The sequence below is a fragment of the Epargyreus clarus genome, unplaced genomic scaffold (genome assembly GCF_041222505.1).
Source record: "Epargyreus clarus isolate Ecla_fem2 unplaced genomic scaffold, WU_Ecla_fem_2.2 ptg000025l, whole genome shotgun sequence".
NCBI classification, from domain to species: Eukaryota; Metazoa; Arthropoda; class Insecta; order Lepidoptera; family Hesperiidae; genus Epargyreus; species Epargyreus clarus.
In genome coordinates, this window is record NW_027332232.1 from 1,444,772 (window position 1) to 1,468,505 (window position 23,734).

The 23,734-nt window shown below is 38.3% G+C and overlaps 2 protein-coding genes and 1 long non-coding RNA gene across 3 annotated transcripts in view; 1 reads left to right on the forward strand and 2 right to left on the reverse strand.

The window, feature by feature from the left end:
• The window catches only part of cv-d (vitellogenin-like lipoprotein), a 33,737-nt gene extending 25,380 nt beyond the window's left edge, over positions 1–8,357 (reverse strand). Inside the window, exons 1-9 of the mRNA XM_073087135.1 lie at positions 8,270–8,357; positions 7,012–7,052; positions 5,695–5,888; positions 4,490–4,582; positions 4,092–4,214; positions 3,471–3,614; positions 2,171–2,292; positions 1,364–1,520; positions 166–260 (exon numbers count right to left, since the gene is read on the reverse strand). Of these exons, the coding sequence (XP_072943236.1) occupies positions 166–260; positions 1,364–1,520; positions 2,171–2,292; positions 3,471–3,614; positions 4,092–4,214; positions 4,490–4,582; positions 5,695–5,888; positions 7,012–7,042 (959 nt within the window). The 5' untranslated portion in view covers positions 7,043–7,052; positions 8,270–8,357. The remainder of the gene's footprint in view (positions 1–165; positions 261–1,363; positions 1,521–2,170; positions 2,293–3,470; positions 3,615–4,091; positions 4,215–4,489; positions 4,583–5,694; positions 5,889–7,011; positions 7,053–8,269) is intronic.
• Positions 1–23,734, forward strand: part of LOC140752787 (uncharacterized) — a 238,186-nt gene that overhangs the window by 116,066 nt on the left and 98,386 nt on the right. The gene's annotated exons all lie outside the window — the stretch shown is intronic.
• LOC140752819 (glutamate receptor ionotropic, kainate 2) overlaps positions 22,612–23,734 on the reverse strand; it is a 45,690-nt gene continuing 44,567 nt past the window's right edge. Inside the window, exon 20 of the mRNA XM_073087172.1 lies at positions 22,612–22,767. Within this exon, the coding sequence (XP_072943273.1) occupies positions 22,720–22,767 (48 nt within the window). The 3' untranslated portion in view covers positions 22,612–22,719. The remainder of the gene's footprint in view (positions 22,768–23,734) is intronic.

The window sequence follows — 23,734 nt, forward strand, 5'->3', positions numbered from 1 at the left end:
AAGTAGTATCCAAAATTTATTGGTGTCTCTCAAGGAAGTGTCTTATGGCCGCTTTCTTTCACTACTGATTCACTACAAAATCTTAAAAGAACCTACTTATTATTTAAAAAATACTATAATTAAAAAATACTGTAATTAAAACCACGAGTATAAATAAATACTTACTTTAACAAATTAACAAAATCCAAGCTGTGTATAAGTGATTCGTTTCTAACAATATTGTGAGTATCGATGCCTTTTCTTGCAATTTTTAAAAGAATCTGAAATAAATAATCGAAATATATTATTTTTATTAACAGACAGCCTAGTGTTTATAATTTGACCTCTCAATCAGTCCGAGGTTCAAATATCAGAGAGACATACATACACATAAAATATTAAATACTAGCTGTGCCTCGCGGTTTCACCCGCGTTAAAAAGAAAGTAGAGCACAGCTAGTTCTAAAATATAAGTAACCTAAGTTACTACTTATTACATCAGCTACTTTCCAATAAAAGTCCCACCAAAATCGGTCCAGCCATTTCAGAGATTAGCCAGAACAAACAGACAGACAGATAGACAGAAAAAATATTTTGATGTATGTACCGTATGTATATTCATATGCATGTAGTATAAAGCGGCTATTTCAATGTTAAAAACAGACACTCCAATTTTATTTATATGTATAGATTAATTATCATGTATAGAAAAACATTGCGAACGACGCACATCTGCAAAACAAAACTTGCTCAACGGTGTGTGTCTACCAATACGCACTTGGTCAGCGTAGTGGATTATGGCATAATCCTGCTCATTCTGATAGAAGACTCGTGAAGACTCCATGTATGTTCCAGTGTTTTACACCTAAACCCCGAAAAGTTTGATGGAGTTTCACTTATTAATATAAGGTACCAGTCACAGACAAATAACACTAAACTTACAGAAAAAATACCAAATCGTTTGTCCCTGCTTCCAGCGCCTTATAATATTTAATTTCTGTTGTAATATATTAATTTCATTCATGTTTTGGCTTTTTCACTTTATAATTGCAGGTGGTAGAACCCTTTGTGGTTCGACTTCGGCGGCACCACCGACACACCTATTTCTACCTAATAACAGCAGTGTTAGGCGCTGCTGTATTCCGGTTTGAAGGGTGTGGTAAGGGAGACAGACTTTTCCGAGGCGTTCCAGCTTTCCTCAGGGGTAGCGGCGCATCTGTGGCCGACCTCAGGTAGGAATATCGAATCCTATCTGTGGTTGATTACAGATGTCCATGGCCGGCAGTAGCCACTTACCATCAGGTGGACTGCATGCTCCTATATTACAAAAAAATATATATATTTTCAAGCAGTCGAGCCTTTATATTTGGCAAGAATCAAAATACCTCATAAGTCCGATTCGCCAACGCCACTTGCGAGACAGTCCTGATACCGCCGGTGGGATCCGTGTAGTCACTGGCGGTGTACTGTATACTTTTTTTTGATAGATTCAGCTTCTCTACACTCTCTGCTGGGGAGTCTGTGTCGTGGTAGAGGGATAACCTGGAATTGTCATGGTATCGGTAGATTCGAGGTTATTTATCCAATATGAACAAGGATCAAATTATCATTTAATCCAGTATGAACAATGTATAATACACGATTGCCAAATCGTCATAAATTCAATGATCTGGATAGAGCGTTTGACTAAGATTGGGTATGTTTGTAGCATGTTTTGACCAAACTTTTTTTTAAACAATATAGGGTTAGCTGACGAACATCCCGTCTATTTTTGATGGTAAGTGGCTACTGCCGCATGGACATCTGCAATAAACCCCAAATAAGATTATATTCCTACCTGAGGTCGACCACAAATGCGCCACTACCCTTGAGGACAGCCTCGAAAAACTATGTCTTCTTACCACACACTTCAAACCAGAACGCTTAACGCAACTGTTATTAGGCAGAAATAGGTGTGACAGTGGTGCCGCAGACGAACCACAGATGGTTTTACCACCATAAAACATTTTTGGAAAGTTTTGGAACTTCCGGCTAATGTTAAGCTTGCGAACGCGACATAACTTGATTTTTTTTTAAATACTGAAATAATGAATTGATAATTGAATATGTTAATGAAAGTATGAATCTATGCATAAATAATGAATAATAATATAATATAGGAGTGAAATTAATAAATAGAAAACAATACATACCCAGAAGACACAGTCAATATATGATCATTGACTTTATATTGGAAATTTCCATTCAATTCCAAGCTCAACAGACCATTGGAATCCAGCTCGTATACCCTCTCTGCTGTAGCTATGGCATCTGGCTGGAATTAGTATTATTATTTAACAAAATATCAATCAAATATGAAGTTCTTCTTAATAAGTGACCACTGTTGTTCATGGACATCTGTAATAACTTTCAGATAGACTTGGATCCTATCTGAGGTCCGACATGGATGCGTTGCTCTCTGACGTCTAAGCTAGAATGCCTCATGAACGTATCTCTACTTACACCCTATGACATGGGGCTCTCCAAGAGGGGTGTAAAAAGAGCACTCCTTCTAAGCCAGCGATGCATTGACGACTCCTCTGGTGTTGCAAATTTCCATAAGCGACGGTGACTGCTTTCCATCAGGTAGCCCGTCTGCCTTATCGTTAGGTTACATATAAAAAAAAAACCCTTCAAAACAGAATACAGCAGGACTTAACTCTGCTGTAAGTTTTTTATGTACAGAAGGAGCCAAGGAGCAAGTATTCCACCTAGTAGTAAGTGGCTACTGCCACGCATGGATATTTGTAATCAACCCCAAATAAAATTAGATTTTTACCTAAGGTTGGCCACAGGCGCGCCGCTAACCATGTGGACTAAGCTGGAACGCCTCGGAAAAGTATGTCTCTCTTACCACACCCTTCAAACCAGAACACAGCGCTTAACGCAGTTATGAGGCAGAAATAGGTGTGACGGTGGTACCGCCGGAGTCGAACCAAAATTAGACGTTCGTTATGTCCATACGAACCAGAACGCAGCAGCTTACTACTGTTATATAGCAGAAAGAAGTGACCTTTAGAGTTGACTTTTCCGAGGCATTCCAGCTTAGTCCTCGGGAGTAACGGCGCATCTGTGACCGACCTCAGGTAGGAATGTAATCTTGGCGTTGATTACAGATATCCATACGTCAGTAGCCACTTACCATCAAATGGACTACATGCTTGTCTAATATATTATAAAACGAGCTTTTGCCGCGGCTACGCTCGCGTTACGAAGTAATATTTTCATCCCCTATTTTATCCCCTTGGGAGTACAATTGATCAAAATCCTTTCGTAGCGGATGCCTACGTCATAACATCTACCTGCATGCCAAATTTCATCCCGATCCGTCCAGTGGTTTGGGCTGTGCGTTGATAGATCACTATGTCAGTTAGTCACCTTTGAGTTATATATATTTAGATACTCGAGTTAAGAAAAGCTCTGCCACAAGAATTAGGTCTGCCTAGAACTTACCACTCCTCTCCCAAAGTCCTGGGTCCAGGGTACCGAGCTCCAGCTGTGTTCAGAGGTACTTGAGGACAGTTGTAGGGTGGTGTACTTCTTTATCGTGTCGCCCTTCGCCGTGTAGACCATGATGCAACTGGCGTAGAGGCACGGCTGGAATTCCAAGAAATTGTAGGTTTAGTCCTCTAGCGGACTAAGTTAGGGCGGAAGGGGCAATACGCCCCGGGCCCTCGATTCGGGGGGGGGGGGGGCGCTACAGTTGCTAAAAAAGGTAGGTAGGAAGGTCCGCGGGCCTTATTTTTTGCTTTTTTCTTTAAATTACTATAAATTCTTGACGCCATTTTTTGCAATTTTACAGACTATTTCCTAATACATACTATGTATCCCAGGGTGCCAAAAAGATTGCTGTTCGCTGGTTTAGACGACAAATTCCTAACTTGTGAAATAGCTAACTTTAGAAAAAACTAATTATTTTTAGAAAACAAAGATCCACCAGGTGGGACCGTCTGGTCAGTTTCATGTGCTGCCACAGATCTGAACGCATGAAAAATGCTTAGAAAACCTTAGATAGCGTGATTCAGAAGACATATGTGGCGCCATCTTTTGATGAGTTGTGGAAATTTTACTTACCTCACTACTAGTATAAGATCCGCTGTCCTTCTTAAGCTGAAAGTTGATGGACAGTGCTCTCTTCACGTTCACACACCAGGCCGGTTCGGCCCCGACGTATATGGCGCCAATGAAGCCGTTTTCCTGTAAGTTAGTCATCATCATCATCATCATCATCATCCCATTACTGTCCCACTGCTGGGCACGGGTCTCCTCTCAGAATGAGAAGGATTAGGTCATAGTCTACCGCGCTTGCCAAGTGCGGATTGGTAGACTTCACATACCTTTGAAAATATATTTTTTAGTTTTTATTTTTCTTATGATTTCTCAGGTATGCAGGTTTCCTCACGATGCCTTCCTATTTGAAACTTACGGGTTTTACCACCTTTCAAATTATTAACAAGAAAACCTTTAATTACCTGATAATCGACTTCCCATTCTTGCTTAAGATAATTCGCAGCTTCCTCAGACTGATATGAAGAGTAGCCATAGTTTTTGCTGAACACAGAAGTCTGGAACAGAATTGAGATTTTTATGGCTTTTTGTTATATTGAAGTAGCTGACGAGCACGCAATCCACCTGATGGTAAGTGGCTACTGCCGTATGGACGTAATCAACTCCAGATCGAATAAGATTCCTACGTGAGGTCAGCCACAGATGCACCGCTACCCCTGAGGACTAAGCTGGAATGCCTCGGAAAAGTATATCTCCCTTACCACGCTATTCAAACTGGAACACAGTAGCGTTTAACACTGCTGTTATTAGGCAGGAGAGTTGTGGCGGTGGTGCCGCCGGAGTCGAACCACACAGGGTTCTACCACCTTCAAACCAGCTTGTAGTATTACTATTATTATTAATAGTCACATATAATTGTAATGTAAAATAAACTTATGCTCTACAAAAAATATTGAAGCATATTTTTCGCCTCTCAATCGATATTATATTTGAGGATTGCAACTCAATCCCCTCTGCCTATTTCTATTTAAATTACACCTCCACCAATCTTTTACTCCAAAATACAATCCTAAGAATAATTTACTGTGATTCTGTATATAAAACTATCTTTTCCCTCCTCTTATTTCTATCCATATCTCTATAAAAAAGTAAATGTTGAATGTGGGTCATTCCACATAAAAAAATTATAATATAGGAGTAGCAGACGAGCGTGCAGTCCACCTGATGCTAAGTGGCTACTGCCGCCCATGGACATCTGTAATCAACCCCAGATAGGATAAGATATTCCTACCTGAGGTCAGCCACAGATGCGCCGCTATCCCTGACTAAGCTGATACACCTCGGAAAAGTATTTACTTACACACTACCAAATTATAGCCATAAAATATTTTATATCTTACTGCCTCATTTCTATACAATAGGTTTTCCTTCTCCAATCGCTACCTCCAAATTGTATCCCTCAAATGACTCTTATTTTTATTTAAATCCCGCATTAACCCTCACCAATCCACACCTCTAACTGTCTAACATTTCACCCTAACTTGTTTCTTTCATAAAATTCCGTTTCCCTCCTCCTATTTCTGCCAATCCCAACCTCTAAATTAATCCCTTAAAAGTTTTTTATTTTTCATAAAATCCTTTTTCCCTCCCCCTATTTCTCACACCTTACCTCCAAGTCCTCAACTCTGAATCTCACTCTGGTGTAGTTATCATACACTAAGACCACCAAGCGTCCCTCCAAGGTCCAGTAGGACTCACTCTCCGTCGAGAGGAGTCCCGTGGATATGTTCGACTTAAGCACATAGCTGTATTGTTTCAGCTCGGGAAATAGGGTTTGTAGGGTTGCGCTCACGATGGTTATACCTGGATGGAAAAACAGAAAAAGTTTGGAAAATCCAAAAGTGCACGACTCATAATGCTCATTTAATTATGAAATATAAAAAAAAAAAAAAAAAAAAAACTTAAGTCGTTCAAAATTAATTGCCGAAAAAACAGCTGTAGTAGGAAGAAGGTACTGCACAAGCGCCCCTGGTGGAATAAATGTACATAATATCTATAGATAATATCTATAGAACGAAAACTACAAGACTGTATTTGTAGTTTTCGTTTTTTATTAATTGCAATTAAACGACACTGAATTAATTAATCATTCGCATTCAGTGACCTACAATCGTCGATTAGAATTTAAAAAAAAAATTAACTCAAATGATGGATTTTTTCACAAGTTACAGTGTTTTCAGGTTTCACACATGACGGACAGGAAAATTTTTTGACCTATTTTGGTGTTTTTTTCCAATTCTATTGCAGTAAATCAATTTTTAAAAAGTATGGAATTAATCTCCATTAAATTATCTCGACAATAGTATGCAAAATATCTTGATTCCGTGAACTATCAAGGCTATAATAATAAAAATAGCCGCCAAAATGAAGCGAAAAAAATTTTTCGATCGTAAAGCACTCTCTGATGCTTCGCATCATGAGTCGTGCAATTTCGGCTTTGTAATCTTCAATAAAGAGTTCCAGGTTCGATTCCCGGCTAGACAGATATCTGAATGATATATTGAGGTATCTATTCTGAGTATTTTGGACTGAAAAGCATGGGGTGCATTTTACTACGGTTCACACCAGAACTATTCTCTCATAGATAATTGCCAATAGAATGATTGTAACATTTAAAATATCAAGCACCCCACATTTTTTACTTTGAATTGAATTATTATTTTAATAACTTGAATTTTATTATAATTTTATTTTGAGGCAAAATTATAACGGTTTTCGATTTTAACGGTATCCGAAATTTTCAAATATTTGAGGCCAAATTTGGTTCATTTTTAAATTCACACTTATTTTTTTAAAGTATACAGTCAGTTTTAAAATGATTTTAATTTATATTGTAAGTGTATCAACGCTACAGTTCGTAGTATCTTCTTAAATCACAACAAATTGTTTACAAATACTAAATTAAATTTAATAAACAATAACTTACCGGTCAAAAGAAGAAAGCAGTAAACAAGCATAATTAATTATCTGTAAGAAAACAATATTTAAATTAATAGACATTATTAGTACCTCTAATGATGTTATGACTCAACTAGCTGACCCGGCAAACTTTGTACCGCCTCAAAATCTATTTATCAAATATATTTCATATAAAAGATAGCCTATGTTACTCATAGATAATGTAGCTTTCGAATGGTGAGAGAATTTTTAAAATCGGATCAGTAGTTTTTGAGCCCATTCATTACAAACAAACATACAAATTTTCCTCTTTATAATATTAATGTAGATGATACAGGAAAAGTCATAACAAAATGCACTACGGTTTTGAAGGCAGAACCCTTTGTGGTTCAACTCCGGCGGCACCGCGGCCACACCTATTTCTACCTAATAACAGCAGTGTTAGGTGCTGCTGTGTTCCGGTTTGAAGGGTGTGGTAAGGGAGACAGACTTTTCCGAGGCGTTCCAGCTTAGTCGTCATGGGTAGCGGCGCATCTGTGGCCGACCTCAGATAGGAATATTTAATCCTATCTGGGGTTGATTACGGATGTCCATGGGCGGCAGTAGCCACTTACCATGGACTGCATGCTCGGCTGCTACTCCTTTATTATTCACAAATAAATTAAATGTTCTACCTGCCGGCTACAGTGTTGCTATCCCGAGAAGTAAGTTGAAAAACCTCGTAAGTCCTCCGTCTCGTAACCACATTTCAAAACAGAACACAGCGCTTAACACTGCTGTTACAGAAATAGGTGTGGCGTTGGTGCCGCCGGAGTCACAAAGGGTAGGTACCTATCACGCTACAAACCAGAACACAGCGCTTAACACTGCTGCTACAGAAATAGGTGTGGCGGTGGTGCCGCCGGAGTCTCAAAGAGTACCTATCACACTTCAAACCAGAACACAGCGCTTAACACTGCTGTCACAGAAATAGGTGTGACGGTGGTGCCACCGAGTTACAAAGGGTAGGTAGTATCACACTACAAATCAGAACACAGCGCTTAACACTGCTGTTACAGAAATAGGCGTGGCGGTGGTGCCGCCGCAGTCACAAAGAGTACATTTAAGGTATCTACCTATCACAGTACAAACCAGAACATGCGCTTAACACTGTTACAGAAATAGGTATGGCGGTGCCGTAACAAAGAGGTAGTGCCACACCTTTAAGGTATCTGCCACTCACATAACAGCACTACACTACAAGTCAGAAATAATCTCTTTAAAATATATTTAAAATATCAACTTACTTATATCACTAACATATTCATTTGTTTGAAATTATAATAATGTTATAACGTACATCTTGTGACACATCTGTGGTATAAATGATGTGATTCTGTACTGAGATGTAAGGAAAAGGATTGTAACTCTAGAATTAGGTTTTTTAATCTCACTGCTGGGCAACAGAATTGGTTTATTGGTCGAGATTTGATGTTGGACAGTCCCACTAGTGCCAATTGGTTTTCGTGATAAAAAAACTTTTTTGCTGTTATTTATTTTTGCGTTATATTAGTTGCGTTTTTAGATGTACGGTACCCAAAGGGTATAAACAGAACCCCCTTACAAAGCTCCGCTGTCTGTCAGTCTATTCGTCAATCCGTCTATCACGGGGCACTATATCCTAAACAGTAATATATAAACAGCTGAATTTTTACAGATTGTACGAGTATAAAACTGTGGCCGCTATAATATTCATTTGAAAATTTAAACTGTTACGGTTCAATAGATAAAGCGAAAAACCTCGAAAAATAGCAGTTTCTTGTATGGCGACTCACATTTAATTTCATTCTTTTATATCTGTTTGTATAGCGGCCTCCGTTATACATACTTTGTAAGGATTTCAAGGATCTATCCATTCAGGAGATAGAGCAGGACAGTACCGTTTGGGTACGGAATCCTAAAAAAAAAAAATTTTGATGATACGGAACCCTTCAAGCGAAAATTCGACTCGTACTAGAGTAATTTATTATTTTGTCCGAAGAACAAATTTAGTATTTTTTGTACGAAAAATAATTTATAAACATTAAATATAATTTTATAATTATCGAGTTACGTTACTTCGAGTCAGTCTTATCTTGTACGATGACAATTGTTTGCACTTTTGACCCTTGAATTAAAGACTCATTAAGACTGACCATTATTATCTGACCTCTACCTTCAGAACAACAACCCCTCTGTGCCCACAAACACTATTGTACACAAGGGGTGGGGAGGTCATTATAAAATGGTGATGTCATTTAGTTAATCATAAAACCAAGGCCAGTTTAGTAACTATAATAATTACTTAATTATGTTCCAAAGGAATCCAATTTATTATTATTTTTGTTTATTTTTACACAGGAATTATTGTCACAATTAGAGGTGGTAGAAAATCTGTTCAACTCCGGCAGCACCACTGCACTTATTTCTGTTAGCAGCGCTGCTGTGTTCTGATTTGAAGTGTGGTAAGGGAGACATACTAATCTGATGTATTCCAGCTTAGTCCTCAACGGTAGCGGCGCATCTGTGGCCGAACTCAGGTAGGTTCTAATCTTATCTGGGATTGATTACAGAAACCACTTAAAATAAGATGGACAGCATGCTCGTTTGTTATTTCAATAGTATAAAATAGTCAGTAGACAGATAAACATTTATAAACACTTCTTGAAACCTTTCCTGACTTCGACTTGTATGCGGACGAATGGCAAAAAGTTTCAATGAGTTCCAGTGAGGGCAACTAAATAATCTAATACTGTTATTAATTATATCATTATATTACCTATTCATTTATTGGATAATAATAAGGTTATATACAATATTTGAAACAATAAAATTAAATACTAATTAAACAAAAAAAAACAAATTATATACTAATAGAAACTTATTTACAAAATGTACATATATACAAAAACGAAATACAAAAATATAAAAACATAAAAACTACCATAAAAAATGATCACCATCGCTGTCCTTGGGCAAGGTACCCAAGATGCTGGCAGCATTTCCTCTTTGAATTGCTGTAGCAATTCGTTGAGCGAAATGCGTGCCAGCTCCCGGATCTCCAGAGACGTCGACCAATCGTGTTGACAGTTGTTTATACAACTGCCAAGCATCCGGGCCCCATGGACCTAAAGTTTCAACACCAAACGCCACAAATATGTAGTTATTACACAAACTAACATATTTATGACGCTTGGCGTTTTCAGCAGCAGTAGCCGCCGCCCCCGCGCCAGATGATGATGCCTGGAGGTGAGAAGGAGCCAGTGTGTCGACACACGTAGCGTCCCACACCAACATCCTTCCCCCCTTCCAGGGTATTAACGTCATACTATCAGGCCGCTTGCCATCGTCACGTGCGAGACCATTCGGCTCTAAACAAGCCGGCACATTGACGGTGACAAAAGCCCGACGAATGACGTCATTGATGGTGGCGTGGCGCGATAAGCGACCAGCACTGCGCTGACAAGAAAGTCCATGGTGTCCAAATACATCGACGTCTGCACCGCAATGACAGCGATGGTGTTCAACTGTCTTTACACCCAGACGCAAACGAGTACAAACTGATAGAGTTAGATTGTCTAAAAGTGTACCTATATTTCCCGAAGGATATGCCTGTAGCCAAAACCCCGACTCCCGCTCTGCTACTGCAAGGAGACGAGCCCTCTCTGCAATATCATGTGCAGAATCAAGAAGCTGATGTCGTACAAGTATGCAGAGGGGTTCGTCCCAAAATTTTTGTAAATTTAAATGTACCGGAAATTTTAGATTTGGTCCAGCCTGTAACCAAGCATCTTTAGCTTCATCCACAAAAGTAATCTGAGGTTCCTCAAAAATTTTAGACAATATATCCGAAGTTAAATTTTGTGTTTTATGGACTGAAGATAAAAATGCTGGTAGCGCAACACTCGAAATTTTACGTATACCCAAGCCTCCATGCCTAACGGGTAATGAAGCCTGAGTCCAAGCGCGTTCATTCATATGACAATTTAAAACAGACGAAAGAGTTTTCATGATGATGTCATCCAATTTTAAACAAAGTTCATTAAATTTCCAAAGGGGTGTACTTCTCAAAAGATATGTAAATTTAGGGACAAATAAACATTATTGTTATTGTTATTGTTACAATTATTATTTATTTCCAAAGATTACTTATTGTTTTTGCAATTATTAATTTCTTATCATTATTTTTTAAATTGGAGATGTATTATTGTTATTTGATTTGTATTTATTCTTTATGTCGACATCAAATTGTTTTATAATATCATTTAATTTGTGTGTGTCAATTAGTATAATTGGTTCTGTGAAACCGTTCTATTTAATAATAAATAAATAATAATAAATAAAATACTTTTATCTTATCAATTTTGAAACAAAATTGTTATGCGGGTGAAAATTACATGACACATATCAATCCGTTGCAATATAATTTGAATAACAATTTTCTGTGTATTTGTCTGTATAATTTGAAAAATATTTTCACTAAATTTAAAATAACAAATAATATTTTTTACATTATTCAATTATAATTAATTAAAATATGTTTTCAATTCGTTTAATTTTTATTTATAACATGTTTTAAATTCGTTCGAATATAAAATTATTTAATTATTGAAGCAATTATTTTTTAATTTTCTATTAATTATTTAAAATTATTTTTTGCAAACACCCTGCTGATATTTTATTATAAATGGTGTTTAAATATTTTAAAAATGTGCCTAAACATACTCAGATTGAAATATAAAGTATTGGGAATTGGGATCAATTATTGAAATTTTACATCTTTATATTTCAATGTAATCAAAATAATTGTGACGGAGGTACCTTTTTTTATAATATTGGAGTAGCAGACGAGCATGCAGTCCACCTGATGGTAAGTGGCTACTGCCGCCCATGGACATCTGTAATCAACTCTACCAGATGCGCCGCTACCCCTGAGGACTAAGCTGGAACGTCTCGGAAAAGTATGTTTCCCTTACCACATCCTTCAAACAGAACATAGCAGCGTTTAACACGTTGTTATAACACAAATAGGTGTGGCGGTGGTGCCACCGGAGTCGAACCACAAAGGGTTCTACCACCTTCAAACCTTCACAGTCAAACCATTAATCAATTATTTACTATATTTAAACAATAAATTAAGTATTGAAAACCGGACAATTTATTTATTTTTATATAGACAACAAATTATAGTTGTAAATAGTATATTTCTATGTCATTCGTAAATCGCCTTCGGAAAATATATAAATAACAAAAATGAAACATTATTACTTCATTTCAAAATGGATCTCAAATTGCTGTGTGTTTTTGTAATCTGTCTATCTTTTGGAAGTGGTATGTTATTACTTTAAGTTTGTTTCAATGAAGCGTGTGTTACTCTTCTTATGTAAATTCATTTATTAAGGTTCCGTATCCAAAGGCTAAAAACATAGATAAGTAAAGATTACTCACTCCTAACAAGAAAATGTACCCAGTTTTGAGTATTGAAATAGTTGCATAAAAAAGTTTTGCCACGTCTACGTGCTAAAATGTCCCTAAAATATTTGAAATTATTATTATAAATTATTTATTTATTATGTAAATTACGCAGTATTCGTTATTTATTCGTAAATTTTCTCTAAAAATATTTTTATTTGTCAAGAATTCAAAAAAAGAACTTACTATAATAAGCCATTTGCGGCTTCATTCAATTTCAAGGCGGCGAAGTATCTTTACTAATCTATGGCTAAAAACGAAACCCTATTACTAATAATCTAAGCACCTATTTCTGCCTAATAACAGCAGTGTTAAGCGCTGCTGTGTTCTGGTTTGAAGGGTGTGGTAAAAGAGACATACTTTTCCGTAATAATTTTATGTTTTCTCTAGTTGGAAAGGGAGACATGCCCAGCTGGGCATAGAGGTTTCGGCATAAAATGTATTATCGTTATAAACTTCTTTATATATATATTTCTTATGTGCGTGTGTATGTCACTGAACTCCTCCTAAACGACTGCACTGATTTTGATGAAATTTGTCGTGTGTGTTCAAGGGGACTTGAGAATTGTTTAGATTCACAATTTAGTCCGTGGGAAAAGGATTTTTTAATTATTTTTTAATTCGTAAGTAGTTGTTGATTTTGGAATGTTTCACATTGGATTCGACAGACTTCGCTACCATCGCAGTTTCAAATAATCTATCTATTTTTCAAACCCGTAAGTGATAAGGGTTGCTCACCCTAAACACTTTTTTATTTATATGGCAACACAACGTTTGCCGGGTTAGCTAGTAAACTGTATTTTTCATCAACAGGTCTTATTGATGGTGAAATAGCTCATTCAAGACAGAAACGGTAAGCTTTATCAACTTATTTGGAAATTTCACATGCATTTACTTTCATCATCATGCACCCATTACTGTCCCACTGCTGGGCACGAGTCTCCTCTCAGAATGAGAATGATTAGGCCATAGTCCACCGCGCTGGACAAGTGCGTATTGGTAGACTTCACATACATTTGATTTTTTTTTAAGATTTCTTAGATATGCAGGTCCTTTTACGATGTTTCCCTTCACCGTTTAAACAAGTGATAATTAATTTTCAATACGCACATAACTTTCAAAAAAAACGTACGGGCCTGGGATTTGAACATCGGACTCTTCGATCTAGTACGAGTTTCTTAACCAGTAGGCTATCACTGCATTTACTTAATTTAATGCATTAAAAGTAAATTAAAATAGGTGAAAATTTTAGGAGATAAAATAATCATCGCAGTAGAAGTTTAACTCGAGGTAGCATCTGTTTCTGCCTCATAACAGCTGTATTATGCTGGATTCCGATTTGAACTGTGTAAGGATATACGAATCTGATATACTTTTAGATGCATCGTTGTCCAAAAGCAATCCGGGACCCATGGGGATAGTACTGAAGGGGAAGAGGACAGAAGACCAGAGATTAAGAACAAAAGACCAGGACGACGATCGGAATTTGGAGACCTCAAGAGACGAGACGTGGAGGTAAAAACGTGTTACAATCACCAAATTTTCAAATAATCTTGCAAGAAATAGACATTCTTTTACTTATTTACAATATACTCGCCCAAAGATATTTATGTAATCAACCGCAGGTAAGATCAGATACCTATCCGAGATCGGCAACAGATGTACCGCTACCCCTGAGGACTAAGCTAGAATGCCTCGGAAACCTTGTAAACCGCTGATAGCACTGTCACACCTATGTCTGTTATAATAGCAGTGTTAAGCACTGCTGTGTTATGATTTAAAGAGATATACTTTTCTAAAGCATTCCTTCTCCTTCTTAGTCCTATCTAGGATAGATAGGACCTTCTATCCTAGATAGGATCTTAGTCCTTAGGGATAACAACGCAGCTGCTGCTAACATCAACGAATCTAATCTTATCTGGGGTTGTTTACAGATGTTCATGGGTGGCAGTAGCCAGCTGTAGTTATGCTGTTACTGCTAGTCCGCTCTGAAGTTGTTGCGAGTATGTAGTCATACAATTTGCTATGGCGACGCGATTCATTTCTTTATTCAGAGCGGACTAGCAGTTTTACGCGGACTATACCATCAGGACTGCATACTTATTTAATTCTTCTATATTATTTAGGGTATTTTGATTATCTAAGGTCTAAGAGCTCTAATTAATTAAATTGGTTTCAGGCAATATCTCCGGAGCTACTTAAGTACAAGATCCTGCCAACGTCACAAATTAATGACATAATCCGACTAAGAAATCGTTACAGACATCGGTATTATTAATTGTGAATTTTCAAAATACTATGTGATATCGCCATTGAAAAGAGAAATATAAATATTTTCTTGAAAATGAACATTACCGTTTTTGATTTATAATTTGTTTATATAACCTTTTTTGATATAGAATACTGCTAAAAATCCTTTAATTATATTTACAAATTCGAATTATAAATTTCTTTTATAGTGCCATTTATCATTACGTTCCAATGTTTCTTATAAGCAAACTTTATTTATATAAAGTAGGACTACCATGAGTTTACAAAAGTATTACTCGCTAGCGACTGCGTAAAATAAATGTATGAAAAATTGTACAGCGCCTCTGGTGGTTACTCGTAGAACTAAAATCCGTAGTGACGTAACTCGATACGTAAAAAACCTATCGAAATCAAATCGCTAGCGAATGTCATTATGATCTATTGCCATACAAATTCGGTCCCATGAGTCATTAATTTGACAGACGTTGTCAAGAAATACCGTAACGATAGTAGTTATGTTATTCACTAGCAAAATGACAATAGTTTTCTATTTACCATTTCTATAGTGGCGTTTCTATGCCAACTCATGGTAATGCTACAGGTTATGTTCTTGAAAACTTTAAATTTGTTTTGATAAACTTCTAAATGGAATTGTTATATTCTCAGGTAGAATAATGCTTTTTTTTATCGAATCGTACATTTTTTGTTTGTTTTAATGAATCCAGTAAAACCTTTTTGTAATTTCTTCGTCTTAGGATTCCGTACTCAAAGTACGTAAAAACGGAACCTTATTACTAAGCCTATGTCTGTCCGCTTATCACGGGGCTCTATCTCCTGGGGGCCTACCACCACATGTGTTTAGCCCAAATAAAACAAACACAATGCATCAACATCTTTTATTAAAGAAATACTGACCATTTCCAGCTAATATCAAACAAGTGAACACAATATATTTCTATTTCTATGGATTATCATTTATTTCAACACATACATATTATATTTAATACAAATATGGATTACAATATTGCTAATAAATGAAGGTAGAAATAAGTGGACAGTGGCGACACCAAGTCTAGACATTTTTGGTTCATAACAGGGTGTGATTTAGCAGTTATTTTTTCTTTTAATATAGGAATAGCCGACAAACATGCAGTCCACCTGATGGTAAGTGGCTACTACCGCCCATAGACATCTGTAATCAACCCTAGATAAGGTTAGATTCCTACCTGAGCTCGTCCACATATGCGCCGTTACCTCTGAGGACTAATTTGAAATGCCTCGGCCTAACCACACCCTTCAAACCACCTTTTTATTTATCTTATATATAACCCATATTTGCATTAAATGATATTTAAAAAACTAATTTAATTTAAATATATAAATCAACCAATTACTTAACATTTCTTAAATAACCTTTATAATAACGGGCGTACGGAAGTGCTGCAGCCAAGTTCATAACAATGTTTTTCAAATAAACTTTTCTTTAAATTTTAAATTGCTATTGGATATATAAGAACAATCTGTCTGTTCATACTTTGTACATTATTTTATTAATATACAAAATATAATACACATTTTATATAATTCCATATGAAAAGATTTTGACACTATAGGTTAAATAACGTATATACCATCTACTATTCGGTTCTATTTGATAAATAAGATTTTTATAATATAGAAGTAATGACGAGTGACGTCTACCTGATGGTAAGTGGCTGTCACTCAAAGACATCTGTGACCAAAATATAATAGAGATTCGACATGAAGTGACACTATTGTGCGTTGCTATTGCTACTAAGGACCTCATATGCAGTCAGGCATACCGCAACTGCTTCACGTAACAGGTGTGACGGTGGTACCTCCCCAACAAAATCCTACTGGTTTTCCCACTTTTCGATTATTAGGATTATTAGGGGCGGTAAAATTACATCATATGAAATAGATTGTCGATAACATTTTAGTATAATTTATATTTGATTATGAAACCGTATTTTAACCAAAAGTTTCGTGTATACAACAACTTAGACGCATACCGACGTACATACTATGAGAATTATATCTTTATATATAAAAATATAGCTTTAGTTTTTGTCATTGAGTTCAAAAATCAAATCTGTGTCAAACTCGTAAAATAACGACCGATTAAAGTTTTCAAGTAATTTTTTACCCATTTTATTATTTTAAAGCAATGTTTTATATACCGTTTATCCGCACAAAATTCCCGGAGGAATGGGAGAAAAACGCATGACATTATTTTATTCTTCCGTCAAAATGTCACAAAAAATGTCACTTGACAGGTATTGAAATGTCAAATAGAACATTTCATAGTAGATGGAGTATACTCATAAATCATTTCTGTTAATAAGCATATTATTATAATAAATATACATATAAATAGGGTCAATTGCGATTGACAATATTTTAGAAAATTGGCCAATATTGGCCAAATTTCTACATTACTTATTATGTACGTACGAAAATGTGGTTATGTGTTTTTCACCGATAAATATTATTTACATATAAATGTAGTAATAAATAAATGTTAAAATACTTAAAACATTAAAATATAGTCAATTGCAATCTAATAGTTGGAATTCTTTAACCACTTTAATTAGACCACAAATACAAACCACGCCTTTAATTACACGACACCACAATACATTTTCCTAGCTCCAAATATTGGTTTCAACATTTGTTCCAATATTGGCCACATAAACATATCTAGAACCAACATGTGACATCATTACTTTTGAAGTGTTGTCTTCGTTATAACAATTGAGGACTTAAATTATTATTAAGAAGTAATAGATGTGTTATAAAATATGCCCAATATTTTAACCAACATGCTAGCCAACTTCGCATTCACAGAAATTATGAACTGTTAAGGTAATATTTGTCCAATATTGGTTCTAATAAAATACAACTTCGCAACAATTAGTTGCAACCAACATTTGAAACCAGTGTGCTTATTATACAAACATTTGACCAAAATTGAATTATTAAAGAATCATAAATTTGGCACTTAATTTCAAAATTTGGCAGTGTATCAAGTAAATATTTTACCCCTTACCATTCTAAATAGGTTTTCCACACGCTCGCAAACATCGACAAACCGTTACAAATACAAACATGAAGATAGAGCGTTTGACTTGGTTTGTGTACAAGGTCTTGTAGGTTTTTAGCAAATCAAAGCGAATTTGCCACATGCGCTTGTAACGCGTCCACACTATCCTGTTCGTAGAAGTTTGCGGCTAATGCCGAGCGTTTGGATGCAACATTAGATGAAGCACTATAAACACCAAATAAAACCGTCTTTCTATCTATAATAATTAAATTTTGGTCTTAAATTACTAGTTACAGTATAAAATTTACTGAGAAATCTACAGTACGTCTAGCGATTTTAATTCTTAATTATATATCTATTTCTATATCCACTCGCTAATCATCTCAGCATATAATCGTAATATACGTGTCTAAAGCAATATGGATATAAATGAAAAATATAAAAAAGTTGTTTGTAGGATGGTAGAACCAATATGGTTTGACCAGAAACGTACCATCGCTAAACCTATTTTTTTCATTATTTTTTATAATATAGGAGTAGCAGACGAGCTGGCAGTCCACCTGATGGTAAGTGGCTGTCACCAATGGACATCTGTAATAAACCCCAGATAGAATAACATACTTCTACCTGAGGTCGGCCACAGATGCGCCGCTACCCCCCGAGGACTAAGCTGGAACGCCACGGAAAAGTGTGTCTCCCTTACCACACTCTTCAAACCAGTATACAGCAGCGCTTTACACTGCTGTTGTTAGGTTAGAATAGGTGTGTCGGTGGTGCCGCCGGAGTCGAACCACAAAGGGTTCTACCACCGTCAAATAATATGAATCAATAACCATATTGCTCAGAATCTTGCTTTAGGAGTTAACATTATGGGTAAATATTCATACATATTTAATACAAAGGCAATATGAATATAAATAATCATATTGCATATGTCGGAGATGATGATATGCTGAGATAATTAACAAGATTTAATCATTTTTCAATTATATTTTTTATATTATTATTACAATTTATAATGCCACAGTTCCACTTATCGACCGCAGCCACCGTATTGGAAAGAAAGATAAGTATTAGCATATTTGTACTTTCCTCTCGTAAATATGTTTTTGAAGTAAAACCTTCTTTAGCGGTTGTGTACTTTTTGTGATGAGTAAAAAATATTAAGCTCGCGTCAGGTTTCGTGTACTGATCGAAAATTCGTAAGACGGCAAGGTAAAATACAAATTCAAGATGTCATACGGTGTCAGTAATAGTATGAGCTCTTACGTTTATACAAAAATGATTGTTTTGGTATTTGTTTACGTTTTTGCCTATACATTTCCAATCAGCACCCCTAGCGGACTGTATCAGAACTGATTGGAAATGTATGGGAAATACGTAAATAAAAACAAAAACAGTCATTTTTGTCAAAACGTAAAAACTCATACTAAGGGTACAGCATAGAAAAAATATGTCAATGGATGTCAGTTTCATTTTTATTGATCATATTTTATTATTCAGGTTAGATTTCCAAAGTTTTCACTTCAGCCGGCAATCCCAGAATGCAACCGGTTTTTTTTTATCTTAAACGCGGTCATTAGAGTTGATAAGTGGAACGTGCCCATTTTGTCACATACACACTAACATATATATCACGAAACATACAAGGAATAGTGAAGAGCTCTTATGTATATTAGCACACCTTATATAGTACATTATGTACACAGATATTCTTAACGAACACATTTCTTTTTTAACAGATAAACTATTACATAGATGCACACCGATAGATATTAAATTCAATTTCTGTGCAAAAAATATTTAATTTTAAGAGACATCATCAACGCATTACTGTCCCACTGCTGGGCACGGGTCTCCTCTCAGAATGTGAAGGATTAGGCCATAGTCCACCGCGCTGGACAAGAGCGTATTGGTACCTATGAAAACTAAATGTTATTTTTAGTTTTCTCAGGCATGCAGGTTTTCTCACGATGTTTTCCTTCAGATAACTTTGAAAAATCAAAGGTGCGTGGGGCCTGGGATTTGAACCTCGGACCTATCGAGCAAGAGGCAGAGTTTCTTAACCACTAGGCTATCACTACTGTAACATATATAGTAAAATTACTTAAAAAACTTTTTTGTTGGGTCCGTTCTGAAAATATTCACTCGTTCTGAAAATACATAAATTTGAGGGAATTTATATTTTTACATTTATCAAATAATTTTCAATATTTACCGATATAAATCTATGTATTTTACAAGCAACCCATTATAAATAATCTGTTAAATATACATTTAATAGATAACTAAAGTTAGTGCCTAAATTAATAACTATGAAACAATCTTACAGTCATCTAGTCTGTCAAATGTCAATATTTGGCGCCATTCCACTTGATATATGAAACGAATAGACTGTCATTCCACTTAACTTTGTGTTTGATACAACTCATTTAAAAGCGTAATTTATATTTATTAACGGGATTTCCGTTAGTAATGATCAATTTTATTTTCTCTCAACGAATATCATAAGTTTTTTGAGAAATATATATTACATTGAAATGAATGTAAGTCAATTTGTTAGTTGTTATTATTATTATTTTATGCTAAATATAGTTAATAAAATTAGGATAAATTTATCATTAAAATATAAATATATATAAGTTAAGCGGAACAAAATTAATTTCGATTCGTCATTCACGTTTTTATCAAGTGGAATGCTTAGGTACTAAAATCTAAATAACAATAAACAATAGCTTGAGACACTTATAACCACACAAAACAATATTGAATACAATCATAACACATTTTTATAACACTCGTAATTATATTGTTTTTATATATTTATTTTTAATTTTCAACCATTAACCACAGACTGTAGCAGTTCTGTCAAGTAAATGTCAGTTAGGCACAGATAAAAAATACCACCTGTCAAGCCACTCATGTCAAAGCACAGATTAAACACAGTAACACTACGCGATAATCTGGACATGTTTCTTCTCCCGTGGTTCCTTAAGGACGTATGACGTGGTCCTGCGGAGGGAACCGACGGAATCTGAAAGATAAATTATTTAGCGTTAATGAGAAACTTAAGGTTACGTTTTTGTTTTTTTTTAAGAAAGGTAAATTAAGCATTGTTTACATGAGCTGAAGGATGTAGGTAATTTTTAATTTTAAGAAAGATAAATGAAGCAGTGACAACATCAATTTAACGAAATTTTTTTTTAAGGTTAGGTGAAAGGGTTTTACCTCTCCGATGATAAATATCCATGACACGTGGCTGTAAATTACGTATGTTTTGTATGTTCTGTAAAATTACCAGAAACTACGTAACAACATTAAAAAAATGATCTCCGATTTTATCGTCAATTTCCTGTTGATGTTTTGTTCATGCAACGGGCGCGGCGCGGGCGTGGCGGCGGGCGAGGCGGCGGGCGCTGTGGGTACTCACTGTAGTGGCGACAGCGCCGGAAGGAGTGGTGCGAGCAGCGCGGCGGGCGCGGCGCGGGCGAGGCGGCGGGCGAGGCGGCGGGCGCTGTGGGTACTCACTGTAGTGGCGACAGCGCCGGAAGGAGTGGTGCGAGCAGCGCGGCGGGCGCGGCGCGGGCGAGGCGGCGGGCGAGGCGGCGGGCGCTGTGGGTACTCACTGTAGTGGCGACAGCGCCGGAAGGAGTGGTGCGAGCAGCGCGGCGGGCGCGGCGCGGGCGAGGCGGCGGGCGAGGCGGCGGGCGCTGTGGGTACTCACTGTAGTGGCGACAGCGCCGGAAGGAGTGGTGCGAGCAGCGCGGCGGGCGCGGCGCGGGCGAGGCGGCGGGCGAGGCGGCGGGCGCTGTGGGTACTCACTGTAGTGGCGACAGCGCCGGAAGGAGTGGTGCGAGCAGCGCGGCGGGCGCGGCGCGGGCGAGGCGGCGGGCGAGGCGGCGGGCGCTGTGGGTACTCACTGTAGTGGCGACAGCGCCGGAAGGAGTGGTGCGAGCAGCGCGGCGGGCGCGGCGCGGGCGAGGCGGCGGGCGAGGCGGCGGGCGAGGCGGCGGGCGCTGTGGGTACTCACTGTAGTGGCGACAGCGCCGGAAGGAGTGGTGCGAGCAGCGCGGCGGGCGCGGCGCGGGCGAGGCGGCGGGCGAGGCGGCGGGCGCTGTGGGTACTCACTGTAGTGGCGACAGCGCCGGAAGGAGTGGTGCGAGCAGCGCGGCGGGCGCGGCGCGGGCGAGGCGGCGGGCGAGGCGGCGGGCGCTGTGGGTACTCACTGTAGTGGCGACAGCGCCGGAAGGAGTGGTGCGAGCAGCGCGGCGGGCGCGGCGCGGGCGAGGCGGCGGGCGAGGCGGCGGGCGCTGTGGGTACTCACTGTAGTGGCGACAGCGCCGGAAGGAGTGGTGCGAGCAGCGCGGCGGGCGCGGCGCGGGCGAGGCGGCGGGCGAGGCGGCGGGCGCTGTGGGTACTCACTGTAGTGGCGACAGCGCCGGAAGGAGTGGTGCGAGCAGCGCGGCGGGCGCGGCGCGGGCGAGGCGGCGGGCGAGGCGGCGGGCGCTGTGGGTACTCACTGTAGTGGCGACAGCGCCGGAAGGAGTGGTGCGAGCAGCGCGGCGGGCGCGGCGCGGGCGAGGCGGCGGGCGAGGCGGCGGGCGCTGTGGGTACTCACTGTAGTGGCGACAGCGCCGGAAGGAGTGGTGCGAGCAGCGCGGCGGGCGCGGCGCGGGCGAGGCGGCGGGCGAGGCGGCGGGCGCTGTGGGTACTCACTGTAGTGGCGACAGCGCCGGAAGGAGTGGTGCGAGCAGCGCGGCGGGCGCGGCGCGGGCGAGGCGGCGGGCGAGGCGGCGGGCGCTGTGGGTACTCACTGTAGTGGCGACAGCGCCGGAAGGAGTGGTGCGAGCAGCGCGGCGGGCGCGGCGCGGGCGAGGCGGCGGGCGAGGCGGCGGGCGAGGCGGGCGCGGAGGCGCCGCGCCGCGCCCCGCGCTACGACCACCGGAGCTCTTTTAGCTCCACAGTGCTGGAGGCGTCCGCCTGAGGAGAGCATTACCAGTTACTTAGTATCGATTTATAGATCGATTATTTCAATAGATTTATTTTAAAAAAGTAACTAATTATATCACGGAAGTTCAGAATGATTCATTTTGAAAACAAAATAAATTAAAGTTCATCACGTTAGGTTAAATTAAAAATATATTGATGCTTAGAGAAACCATCTCTAATAGTATCGATATAACTAGGTATGAAATAAATATTTTTTGTAGATAACTTAAACTGTTCCGCAACAGCAAAATAATTCTATTGTTTAAGGCAGGTGATACTAAAGATCCCAACAATTATAGACCCATCTCAGTACTGCCTGTTCTAAGTAAAATTTTTGAAAAGATCCTCTTACAGCAAATGTTGCTTCATTTTAAACTAAATAATCTTTTACATCAAAAGCAATTTGGCTTTACTAAAGGCCGTTCTACCACAGATGCTGGTGTTCAATTGCTGCGACATATTTTTGATTGTTGGGAACAAGCACATGATGCTATAGGTATTTTTTTTTTTTGTGACTTGTCTAAAGCTTTTGATTGTGTTGATCATAAAACCTTATTGTTAAAATTACAATATTATGGTATTCAGGGAAATTCTCTAAAGTTGATAAATTCTTATTTAAACAATAGAGTCCAACGAGTGCAAGTAAATGGAGCATTATCAGCAGGTTCTAATATTAAAATAGGTGTACCTCAGGGCTCCATCCTAGGTCCGTTTCTATTTTTAGTTTATATAAATGATTTGCCAAATGTAGTAAAGGATTTATCTGAGGTTGTTTTGTTTGCTGATGACACTTCCTTGGTGTTTAGAGTAAAACGACAATCACAGGATACGAACGATATTAATGAAACTCTTTGCTTGATTCAGAACTGGTTTGATGCAAACAACCTACTCTTAAATTCTAATAAAATTAAATGTATTAAATTTATGCTACCAAATGTAAGGAGTACGGGGATGAATG